Below are 12,984 nucleotides of genomic sequence, written 5' to 3'. Positions count from 1 at the left end.
CTATTACTGAAAATATTGTCAGAGAGTTACTTCATCGTCTGCCATTTTGTAAACTATAAATACACTTCAATAATGGGAAAAATAGATACAAAAAAGTTTTTTAATTATTTCTATTGTAGTATGTTTTCTTGTAGTTTATCTTTTTTAACAACATTTTCTATTTAGAATCATTTTTGGCGATAATCCTGCCTTAGGGCTTTTGTGTGAACTAAAAGGTGTCTAAATTTGTGTTTGAGATAAAAAGTAATTAGTACTTTGTGTAGTATTTTTTACTTTTGAGTACAGCTTTGGCATTTTCAGGTTTATAAAATGGGAAAACTTCAATATTTACAAAAAGAAAAAAATGCTCCCCATATTCCCACAGAAAGAAATCCTCACCTGTCCTGACCTGGTGTAATATCTCTTCCCTCTTTGTTGACTATTTTTCAAAATTTTAAAATGTTTTATTAATGTTTTTCTTTTCCTTGCTTTTCATACTTGGGGGAGTACATCTGACAAAAATAAAAATAAGAAACATAATAGCAAATCAACAGCAACAAAACATAAGAGAACGTAACATAACCAAATAAAATAATAAATAAAAGATGTACAACTCATCCGAAGAGTGCTCCCACCCCAGATTATTCTGTTTTATTCTGTTGTTTCTTCCTCTTCTTTCTTGACTCTGTTCTTCCTCTTCCTCGCAGGCACCTCGAGCGTGGCGAGGGCCTGGAGCGCCACGTTCGATGAGCTGATTGGACATCACATCGAGACGTTCTGCAGACAGCACATGAGCATAAACGCCCCGGGGTTGGCAGAATATCCAGACATGTTCGCGGTCGTCATCATCCTCACGTTAACAGGTCAAAACTTTACACTTTACACAACAGCATAAGATTCTGAGCTAAATGTTTCATAATCCGGTAACAAATTAAAGAGATCGCAACTTATCTTAAAGGTGGAGCGTCCGTCACCTGCTTGTTTCTATGGAGATGTCATTGCCCTGCCTGGAATGTCCCACAGTATGACATTAAACGGCTCTACCTTACATTTATTCTATTATAAGTCATTTTACAGCTCAAAAATACCTAGAAAAACAGGCATTCTGGCTGCCTATTCACAGATTTGAGCTGTAACTTGGTCTGGTTTGGTCTCTGTGAAGATAGAAAGGGTTAATGCCGTACTGTGAAACATTACAGACAAAGCAATAACATGTCCATGGAGAAAAGCAAAGAAAAGAGATTGACACAGCTTCTTTTTGCACAATATATAGCATAATCTTGATTTAAAGGTATACTGTGTAACTTTTTGCTTGAGGACCATCCACCTGACTCTCTGTAATGTTATTTTTGCCTGTTTTTATGTTCCACAATATGGCACTAAACTTGTGGAAATGTTTTTACTAGGGATGTAAGGATATCCAAGTCTCACCGTACAATATCGTCACGTATGAACCTCACCGTACGATATTTATATGTAGCTCACGATATGGTGGGTAGGCTAACGATTAAGGGATGTAACAATATCCAAATTGATACCATACAATATGATATTTTCACGATATTTTGTAGAGCTAACAGAACTGTTAATAGTATGGATGTAACAATAACCAAAATATTGTGATATCATATTGTCAAAGTTCTCACAATAATATCGTGGACCATCACAATATATCAAATTACAAGTCTCTTTGCTTAAATTAAGAGTTATGGTGCAGCAATAGCTAAAAAAAAAAAGACAGGGAGAACTACATAGACCATGATCCTTTGCTCCATTTCAGAGCAAACTACAAGAAGAAATAACAGTTCTAACATTTTTAAGTGCTAGTTCTTTGGAGTAAGTCTTGTCAAGGCATTTTAAGAGGAACAAGAAGCATGTTAACAGTCTTGGCTCCTCAAAATTTTGCAATAAATATCGTACCGTGAGATGTATATTGTGAAAATATCATAAAGAGAGATCTCAAATGAGAAGAGCAGGTTGCAAAGCAGTGCAAAACATAACCATATTTCGCAATTCTGGTCACACTATTTGAAAACCAAGAGGTTGTGTGATATTGTAGGTGTTGTGAAACCCTAACACACATTTGATCTTACTCTTGACTTGACTCTACAGGGCTGCTTGCGTTCGGAGTGAAGGAGTCGGCCTTGGTCAACAAAGTGTTCACCTGTATCAACGTGCTGGTGCTGCTGTTCGTGGTCATCTCAGGCCTGGTCAAAGGAGACCTGAAAAATTGGAGGATCAACCCAGAAGAAATCCTCAACGGGACCAGCCACAACTTCAGCTCAAAGTAAGTCCATCTGCAGTCTCCTCGTACACACTATGATCTAAAAGTACCTCAGCCAAAGTACTGTGTCATGCATTCAAGGAGTTTTCTTACTGTCAAATTCATGGCAGTAAAAATGCTGATGTTTTTACCACATGTCTGATGTAATTAAAGGTCCTATATTACACAAAATTGATCATGTGAGCTTCAAATTCACACGATTCAAATGTTTCCTCCACTTATGTGCCAATAAACATGAGGCTGCTAATATCGGGCTGCTCGATTATGGAAAAAATCATTATCACAATTATTTTGATCAATATTGAAACCACGATTATTCAAACGACTATTTTTTAGTTACATGATGCACTTATTCAGCATTTCTCTCTAAAAAAAACACTTTGTTATTGATAATGTATGCAAAACTTTTAAATAGAAAATAAATACAGGCTACAAATTAAAATCTTAGAGCAGTTTTGCTATGTATAAACATAAAATGAATAAAATATACTTTGAACATTAAATAAAGCATAGAAACACATAAATGTATCCAAAATAAACTATATATCCAGCTGTTCTACAATCTCTATATGTAAAAAATAAAATAAATATACTTATTTATATAAAAAATATTCCAAAATAAACGTTATAAAGCTTTCATTTCAACTCGATTAGATGAGTTTGGAGATTGTTTGACACACAAATCGCAATCAAAATTCAATTAATTGCACAGCCTTACTCCAATATTCATGTTTCAGTCTCTAGTGTTTCCAGCAGAGGGCAGCAAACACTGGATTTAACATTCAAAATGACTGCACACATTAAAAAGTGAATGCAAAAGTCTCCACGAGTAACTTTGTTGTAACTTTGGTGTTTGTGTGTGTCTGTGTGTGTGTGTCTGTGTGTGTGTCTGTGTCTGTGTGTGTGTGTGTGTGTGTGTGTGTCTGTGTGTGTGTGCAGTATTTCCAGTGTGTTGCCCACAGTGGAGAACCTGGGTCAGGGGGGCTTCATGCCTTTCGGTCTACAGGGAGTGTTGTCTGGAGCTGCCACCTGCTTCTACGCCTTTGTGGGCTTTGACTGCATCGCCACCACAGGTAAACTGGAATGCTGCTTCTGCATTTCCTGTTCAGACTTGAATTCAAACTCTGATTCTTGCTTTGACTAGTTTAAAACGGTTGTACCACAACAATGTCAATTACGTAACTTCTGTCATGCAAGTCAATTCTCTTTGTCTTAAATCATTGGTGTCAAACTCAAATTCACAGAGGGACAAAACTAAAAACTGGGACTAAGTCATGGGCCAAACTAAATATTTATTGACAAATTTCACCAATATTATTAAAATAAATGTTAATAATAGTTTTTGCTTAAACACTGAATCCAGAACAAGCATAATATAAAATAATGACAAAATTTTAAATAAGTAATGCCTCTATAGACTATATATCTGTAGCTTTTGAACTCCTTTTATTTTTTTTCCCACAGGCCAACAACCAATCAAAAATAACAACTTGCTTCAATGAATCCAGTCTTTCAACTATTAACAGTCAAAAATCATAAAGAAAACATTCACCCAAGATCAGTTTGCTAGACTGTGATTTACTCTGATTCACATGGGTCCAAAGCAGATGCAAATACTTGGCATCTCTTCTTAGATACAAAAATCATCAAAGTAGTAGTAGTAGTAGTAGTAGTAGTAGTAGTAGTAGTATTAGCAGTGCATGTGCCATACTGGTGCGGCAGCCAGTGGGCCAGATCGAATACATATTTGAAATGAGATCACGGGCCAAATATAATTCTATTGCAGGCCAAATTTGGCCCCCAGGCCCAAGTCATTTTGATCATTTTGTTTTTTTGAATCGAGGGGGTTTTCTTAAAGGGCAGGGTGTATAAAATCCCTCAGTCGTCCAAATAGAATCCATGGTAAAAGGAGAAATTAAATTTGTCAAGTGGACAAAAAATAAATTGATTAAAAAATAAACTTCTGTCCAGTTGACAAATTGAATTTCTCCTTTTACCTTAAAGAACAATGATTATAAGTCTCGTGTTTATGTTCATCCTCAGAAAGTTAATGCAGGTAGATGTATTTATTTATTTTAGGGTTTTGACCTGTAGGAGCTCCTCCTGCTTTTCTCTGATCTGTCTGCAGGGAGAGTGTTTCAAAGTACATTTTTAACTTTCTATTTCCATGGAATGATTCAGATATGCCACACGGTGCTGCTTTAATGAAAATTAAATATATTCCTTCATAGTCAGAGCCACATGTCTAAAGACCTCTTTATTAAAAATACACAAGCTGTTCACTGAGAATTTCAAAACATTAGACTTAATTCAATTAAAACACTGAGTATCCAAATAACCTAAAATGAGTATAATTTATTCTGTAATATGATCCCTGTCTGTTGCCGTGTAGGGGAGGAGGTGAAGAACCCTCAGAGGGCCATTCCCATCGGCATCGTGGCGTCTCTCCTCATCTGCTTCGTGGCGTACTTTGGCGTGTCGGCGGCCCTCACCGTGATGATGCCGTACTACTTGCTGGACAAGAACAGCCCTCTGCCCGTCGCCTTCAAGTATGTGGGCTGGGAGGGGGCGACGTACGCTGTGGCCATCGGCTCTCTGTGCGCGCTCTCCACCAGGTAAGCATCTGTTACACGACCCGGCATGAGGGGAACAGACTCAGACTCATGGACTGCTGGGCAAAATTATACTAATGGTGCGCTCCAGGCAAATGGGAGACGGGTTATTTCCACTTAAATATTACGAGTTGTGACTTGAAACATGGTTAATGCTAAACCAAGGTTAACAAAATGATGCAAACATGATGCAAATGTCTCTGATAAGCAGAATATTGTCGATATGTAAATGGCAAACTGTTACATCGTTTATGTGGCGGTTGGGCTGCTCGATTATGAAAAAAATCATTATCACGATTATTCTGGTCAATACTGAAATCACGATAATTCAAACTATTATCTATGCATTTCTTCAGCATTTCACTTTGTTATTGATAATTTCCGCAAAACTATCAAATTGAAAATAAATATAGGCTAAAAATATGCATCTTAGAGCAGTTTTGCGATTTATAAAACATAAAATGAATAAAATACCCTTTGAACATGAAATAATTTAGAGAAAATCATAAATATATCCAAAATAAACTATATATCCAGCTGTTCTACAATCTCTATATATAAACATTTAAATGAATATACTTATTTATTTAAAAATATTCCAAAATAAACTTTAAGCTTTAAGCGTTTCAACTCGATTATATGAGTTTGGAGAACGTTTGACACACAAATCGAAAATAGTGATTAAAATTCAATTAATTGCACAGCCTTATGTGGTGACTAACCTCAGATCCAATAATTTAAAGGTGCATTGTGTAACTTTACTGTTGGAAAATGGAGTCTGTCAAAGGCTTTTCTCCACGGAAATGTTATTGCGTTGTCTGGAATGTTGCACAGTATGGTACTAAACCTTTCTGTCTTCACGGAGCCCAAACCAGACCAAGTTACAGGTCAGATCTGTGGAGAGGCGACCCCGATCACACTCAGAATGCCTGTTTTTCAAAGTATTTTTGAGCAATAAAACCACTGTAATTGAATAAATGCAAGGTGGAGCTGTTTAATGTCACACTGTGGAGCATTCCAGGTGACAGACCCTCCACCAGAAAAGTTACACAATGCACCTTTAACTCGTATGTGAAGTGCGACTCCTCTGTCCGTTTCTGAGTTCACAAGCGGGAATTAAAAGTTTGAAGTGATCCAGGACATTTTATTCATGTCGGAGGTAGAAAACATCCCAGTTACCATTTGCCTCGAACGCACCATAAGTGATTCTTTGATTTAGCAAGTTAACAAAATATACCAACTAATGAATCTGAAGCTTGACCGATATATCGATGGGCCAATATCAGGGCCGATATTTGCACTTCTTAGCATATCGTCTATCTCCCTTAAATCTCCAGCACATTTTTTTTTTTTTTACACATATTTAGTTTTAGTTTTATTTCTGCTGCCTAAAGAGCACACACAAAGCTTTATTTAACACTTTAATGCAAGGAAATAACTGCACAAAAGATGTCCACACTACTCTCTTGTAGGTTTGTGGTTAAAAAAGGGCTGTGGCTGAGTTTGTACTAAATTTTTATTACGTAATTTCGGGAAAGTAATCAATTATAGCCCTTACATATTGGCCCAAAAATATCGGCAGAGCTTATCGGCCTTCAGTCGCTCTGGATTCTAAACATCGGTCATTCTCTAATTATCTCAACTATATTTTATAATCTAAACATTGCATTAACGTTTGTGATAATAACAGTAATGATGAAAATAAAGTACTTTATCAGATACTGTATGCTACAACTAATTGTTAAATTACATGCAAGGATGTTTGTGATTTTTGTAAAATTTATAAAATGTTTGGGGTTTTTTTTCCGTTCATTTCCTTAAAGGTGCACTATGTAACTTTTTGATTGGGGGTCCATCACCTGCTTGTTTCTATGGATATGTCATTGCTCTGCTTGGAATGTTCCACAGTGTGACATTAAACAGCTTTACCTTACATTTATTCAATTACAGATGGTTTTATAGATCAAAAACACCTAGAAAAACAGACATTCTGACTGTGAGTGGGGTCGCCTCTCCACAGATCTGACCTGTAACTTGGTCTGGTTTGGTCTCCATGAAGATAGAAAGGTTTAATGCCATACTGTGAAACATTTTAGACCCTCCACCAGAAAAGTTACAAAATGCACCTTTAAACACCTACACGATGTATTTTTTTAGCTCTTCTTTTAATATTTTTTTTTTTACCATTGGGTTTCCTTCAGTAGAACAATTAGGCCTGTCACGATAACAAATTTTGAAGCTTGATATATCGCTACAGAGATACAAAACGATAAATGGTAAAATATTGCCACTAAATGAAAAAAGAAGCCAGTAAACCATTTTTAAGTAGAAAGTATCATTTAAACACATAAGCTGCACAATCAAATAACAGAATGAACTGATAATTCGTCTTAGAAGTTACTTATTCGACCCTGTACAACTCAAATCTTATAGTATTACAACTAAAACAACTAAAATCTTCCCATTATTGCAAAGAAAATGATAAGTATAGTAGTTATCTTCATGTTCTGCCTCAGTCGTCCAGGTAGGATCCATAGCAAAGGAGGAATTCAATCCAGGGAAAATAAGTGGTTTGAGAGGGGAGTTAAATTCAGACTTTTGTTTGGAAAGAAAAGAAAGACAGCGCGTCTTTGAACAGAAATGGAGGGCTCAGACATCATCTCTCTCCTGTTTACAAACTCCATCCTCAGACCTAAATCAAAAGATGCAATAGTATGCTGATGATCATGCAGACTGCAGGGCTTAAAGCTCAATTTGGATTTTTTGTGAAATCCGATTTTTTTGCGAGGTCGTTCATATTTCCAATTAAACACGACTTGTATGTGATCTCCAGTGTGAACTTTAAACGCCCCAAAGGTGTCCCGCATGTTCACTGGAGGAGACGACAACAGAAGTCGCCTAAACGCTGGGCTTCTCTTCCAAAATACGGTCCAGTTCTTTGCAAAATGGACAGGTTACACGTCCATGGCCGCTCCGTTTGTTTGAGTCTTTATCCTCCTTGTATTTGGCTCTCAGGCTCTTTATTTTTTGTTGACATTGGAGTCAAGACCACCTGTAGCCGTGCTTGGACATTTCTTTGGCAATCATTTCAAAAACCGCCCGATTCTGATAAGACCCCTCCAATTTGGCCTGAATCCAGCGAACCCCCCCCCCCCAAATATTAAATAACTTGCAAACCTCGCTTTCCCTCAATTGACTAGACTCCGAGCCTGACGTGTAGGTGGAATGAATGCGACCTGGCTGTTCAGACTGAAGTCGCGTGTCAAAAGATTGGATATGTATCGGTTTTAGGAGCACATATTATCCAAGTGGCCTGGGTTGCATTTGGAAAAATCAGATCTGTGTCATTAAACGATCAGATAAAGGTCGCATAGGGTCGAAAAAATCGGATTTGGGTCACTTCAGGCTGCAGTCTGAACGTAGCTTCTGACTCTGGCACAGTCCCCACTTAGTGCAGTTTAGTAAATCTAGCTAACAAACCGTAAACAAGTAGGTCTGTTAATTTCAGAGTAGTTTCAATTTCAGTTTCAGGCAAATATAAGCTATGTCCACCAACAATCTGACCAGAATGGAAGAAGCAGCTTCCATGAACTGCGAAATTTTAAATTTTTGTCCAATTAACAGAATATAATTATATAGTAATTGTCGTGACAGGCCTAAATACAATCTTATTCTTCAAAACCGACACCATAAAGATTATAATGTACTAATTGCATGTGGTTGTGTCTGTTTCTCCCTCATTAGTCTACTAGGCTCAATGTTCCCAATGCCCCGTGTGATCTGGGCCATGGCAGAGGATGGCCTGCTCTTCAAATGTCTGGCTAAAATCAGCTCACGAACCAAAACCCCCCTAACAGCCACAGTGGCCTCTGGTGTGGTGGCAGGTGAGGCTGGGTTCTCCAACACTAACACACAGGGAGCCCTCTGCGCCCTGGACCTCTGCTGGAGCACAGGGACTGAGCACTCTTCTCACACTTCTGCAATAGGCCAGTCACGGTCTATTCTGTTGCGAGCGATAAGAGAATAGTAATACAAGCAAAAAAAAACAAATAGTGAATAGCGAAACTGAGGAGACACAACCTGAATTAAAGGGCTCATATTACGCCATTTTCTGATGTTATAATGTTTTTCTCATCACAAACGTAGTTGGAGTTGTGTTTTGTTTCATTATCACATATTTAACACAGAAATCCTGCATATTTAGGCTTTAGGTTCTTCTCTCAAACTGAAAACACTGTTCCACCTTGTGATGTCATGTGGTAATACAGAAAAAATGCCATATAACTTCAATAGAATAGATAATTTTCACCCTGGAATTGCCCATCTCCACTGACCTTAAGGTAAAAGGCAGATAATAATCATATCTAATGGATGTAAACAAAAATGTAAAACAATAAAACTACTTTCAATTGTGTTTATCTAGTCGGCTAACTAACTAATAAACCAATCCAATTCCAATCCACCATAATTTAAATAAATGGAGATGCGCATGTCTCAAAAACAATGGGGAAAAACAGACAATAAATATATATATAAGATTTTTTTTAAAAAAAGAAAAGAAAAATTATGCACTATAATGAGGGCCCCAAACTCAAACTCAAGTTCCCCTAGGGCGCCCAAATTGCTAACTTTGCCGCTGGTAAAAGGTAGATGTTAACTTGGAAAACTACAACTTCATGACATCGTAAGGTAGAACGCAGCTTTTGAACTTTGGAGCTGTAGGCAGACTAATAAAAAAGGATACTTAAACATGTGTGAATGAAACAAAACTCAACTCCAGATCTGTTTTTGAGGAGGTAACAGCATTATAGCCTCAAGTAAATTTTGCGTAATATATGTCCTCCGCTTCTTTGGTGTGTCATATTATAGTTGTTAGAAGCTTTGAAGAACTTTGCAACAGAGTAGACCAGAGTCCAATGGGTTCCCTCCCCTTGCTCGGTTATGGAGCATGTGTGAGTGCTGCTGGGTCCCTGTGAGCCCAGAGCTGATGACATATTTCAGTCTATGTAAATGTCTGCCTCCTCCTTCCTGTGCGGCTCAGCCTCCTTGGCTCCATGTTTCCTCTGCCTCGCATTATCTTTGCTATGGCTCGTGACGGCCTGCTCTTCTCGCTCCTGTCCCGGGTCAGCGAGAGGAAGACCCCCATCATCGCTACCATGGTGGCTGGGCTGTTGTCTGGTAGGTAGCTCAAGATGAGGCCGAACAGTGCCCCCGTGTGGAAGGAGGATGGTAGAAGGTTTATCGTTGTTGTCAATGTTGTTATTATTGTTATTCCACTAGAAAAGACCACACCACCACAAGAGTATTCAGTGAAGATATTTATTAATGGATGATATGGATAGATGTGGTGTTTGGGTAGATGATCTGTAGACGGTGATGTCTTCATGCTGAAAGACAAACAGGAGACACAGGCTCAGAGAAGTTGTGGTAGACCTGTATAAGTGGGTAATTTGAGGTGTGTTTGAGGTGAGCTGTGGTCTGCTGAAGAGGAGGAAGAGGAGGTTGAGGCACGGTCCAGCTCTTTTATTAGGGGTATAACATGAAGTGAGCTAAAGCAAAAGCCTGGCTTATTTCGGCAATTCAGGCTTGTGAAATCTTCAGTTCTGTTCCACCAAAGTGACTAACCAGAGTTGGCGCTGAGTTTCCACAGTAACAAGCACCTGCGCACAAACCTGGTCAGGACCAAAGTTTCAGCATAACAGTGTTAGATCACTTGTCACTTATTCAAAAGTCACTGTTCTAAAGTCACTTTTACCACCAGTGTTCCCACACACTGGACATATTTGTCTGTGGACGCTGCACTCATCAAAAAAAGCACAGATCATATAAAAGCCTATGGTCATCATTTCATTAAAAGGATCTTGTAAATGTGGCTGTTGTGAGGGGCACTGCAGTCAGCCTCTTCTGCCCATGGAGCACTGGAGATGGAGCTAGTTTCAGATCAGGATTTCAGCATAAACCTGGACTTTTTAAGCGACTTGATGGGCAGCTGTGGCTTAGTAAAGGGACTTTGAGCATCTGGAAAAACACTGTATAAGACTAATGCATTATTATTATTATTAAAATATTGCAGGTGGTAAAATGTTCTTTAAATAAAAAATGTCTTCGTTCTCTGCAGCGGTGATGGCTTTCCTGTTTGACCTGAAGGACCTGGTGGACCTGATGTCCATTGGCACTCTGCTGGCCTACACACTGGTGGCTGCCTGTGTGCTGGTGCTCAGGTATCTGAAGCTACAGTTTTTCAGCTTATCATCATTTTTTATCACCTTTTATCATATTAAACTCACAAATTTCTCACACACACACACATGCACACACAGATCAAATGTATTCCTCCAAAGTTTAGAAGTATCCAGACATTTGATTTAGATTTGCGGCCTATTCTGCCATGACCAGCTCATTTCCGAACTGATAAACTCTATCCGTATTCCAGTAAAACTCCATTTCCATATGTTGTATGTGACGCAGGTACCAGCCCGAGCAGCCCAGTTTGGCTTACGAGATGGCCAACACGCAGGAGGAGGCGGACGGGGCGGAGTCTGTGTCGGAGGGCTTGGCGGACATGTTGCCTGACGACGGCCTCACGCTCAAGAACCTCCTCTCTCCTCCGAACCACGAGCCCTCGCGCCAGTCCGGATCTGTGGTCAACATCAGCACCAGTTTGCTAGGTCAGCGCCACAACACAAGCATGCACTGTACAATCTGGATGGATACATGATTAGTTATTTTCAGTTTAATTTAATGGCAAATCCTACATAATCCGTTTAATATATTGCAATTGAAACTGTAATTTCAATTTATCAAGTTGCTAAGGGTTCATTTATTTAGATGGTAGTTTAAACTTCTATAAACAAAAGTGTAGGGCTTCTTGTATTTTTTATCAGTTCATATTTCAGTCTTCTCTTAAATGTTAACAATCCAGGAGTGTTACAATGTGGACACTGAACCAAGGCTGTGCCAAAAATCAAAAGATTGACAGATTGTGATCTCTACTTTGGTTGATCTCAAAGATAAGGCAGGCCCAGTTAATCAGCAGCCAATCATGTGGTGGTAAAAGCGCGTGGTGCTGACGAGGATTTACACACCTGAGCCACAGCGTTTCCTTTTGTCTCTTAACGTGTTCACAAGTTTTGACTAAAGTCTGCACAGTTTGATTAAAAGTCCGCTTCCCCCTCCCTCTGTCCTTCTCTCTGATCCATCCGCCGCTCCTCACCTTTTCTCCTTTCTTTCTCCTCTATTTCTCTTTCTAATCCAAGTTCCGGAAAGTACACAATGGTCGTTTAGCTCATGAACATTATGGACATTGTGCTTTTAGCTTTAATATATTTTACAAACTCATTCCAAACTTTACATGTGAATTTCTACAGAATTATTGGTCCTATCAACTCGAAATAAAAACTGTAGTGACCCTAACACCCTTCCGTTTATGCCCGAAGTTCACGTGTATGTTTTTAAAAAGATGAAATCAAGCTCTATAAATATGAGGAAAAAAATCGTGATTCTTTTTTTTTTTTTTACAGCAATCAAAAATCACCATTTAAGTTTTTTTTTTTTTTCCAAAATTTGTGCAGCCCTTCTATACAACATGGTTTATAGCCAAAACACAAGTGGGACTAGTGGAAGTTAGTTGTGTCGTGGAGTATTTAAAACATTGAGGGGACTAAAATCTGTATACACACTCGACTGGAGACCTGCCTTCTACAAAAATAATAATCAAAATAAAAAATGTAGAATAGAGAATATAAAATGTTTTACATAATAATTATAATAATGACTATAATAAATGGTAGTGACACTTTAAGTTTTCATTTTAGTTTTGTTTTTCCGCTCTACTCTAACGTTGTTGTCTTGCGCCCCCTGCAGGCGTATTGGTGTGTATCTTTGGGATTGTGGCGGTCCAAGGAGGAGTAGCTCACTGGTCTTTGGCTCTCCTCTGTATCATCTTCGTCATCTGCCTCATCATCACTTTAATCGTCTGGAGGCAGCCACAGAGCAAAGTAAAAGTGGCTTTCAAGGTAAAGAAAAGACAATCTCCCGTGTGTGTTGTACTTTATTTGTTTCCTGTCCAGGGACTGCACATGTAAATTAGCTTGGTGGCTAATGTTTATT

At 38.5% G+C, this 12,984-nt stretch overlaps 1 protein-coding gene across 1 annotated transcript in view; it reads left to right on the top strand.

Annotated features, from left to right (window-relative positions):
- LOC110175106 (high affinity cationic amino acid transporter 1-like) overlaps nucleotides 1–12,984 on the top strand; it is a 36,399-nt gene that overhangs the window by 21,033 nt on the left and 2,382 nt on the right. The window contains 8 exon segments of the mRNA XM_020941221.2: nucleotides 687–842; nucleotides 2,092–2,266; nucleotides 3,203–3,336; nucleotides 4,656–4,878; nucleotides 8,620–8,759; nucleotides 10,994–11,096; nucleotides 11,344–11,543; nucleotides 12,739–12,890. Of these exon segments, the coding sequence (XP_020796880.2) occupies nucleotides 687–842; nucleotides 2,092–2,266; nucleotides 3,203–3,336; nucleotides 4,656–4,878; nucleotides 8,620–8,759; nucleotides 10,994–11,096; nucleotides 11,344–11,543; nucleotides 12,739–12,890 (1,283 nt within the window).

The sequence above is a fragment of the Boleophthalmus pectinirostris genome, unplaced genomic scaffold (genome assembly GCF_026225935.1).
Source record: "Boleophthalmus pectinirostris isolate CB_2022bp ecotype Guang Dong unplaced genomic scaffold, ASM2622593v1 HiC_scaffold_9, whole genome shotgun sequence".
NCBI classification, from domain to species: Eukaryota; Metazoa; Chordata; class Actinopteri; order Gobiiformes; family Gobiidae; genus Boleophthalmus; species Boleophthalmus pectinirostris.
The sequence above is the reverse complement of the archived record's forward strand: the minus strand, read 5'-3'. Positions and strand labels throughout refer to the sequence as shown.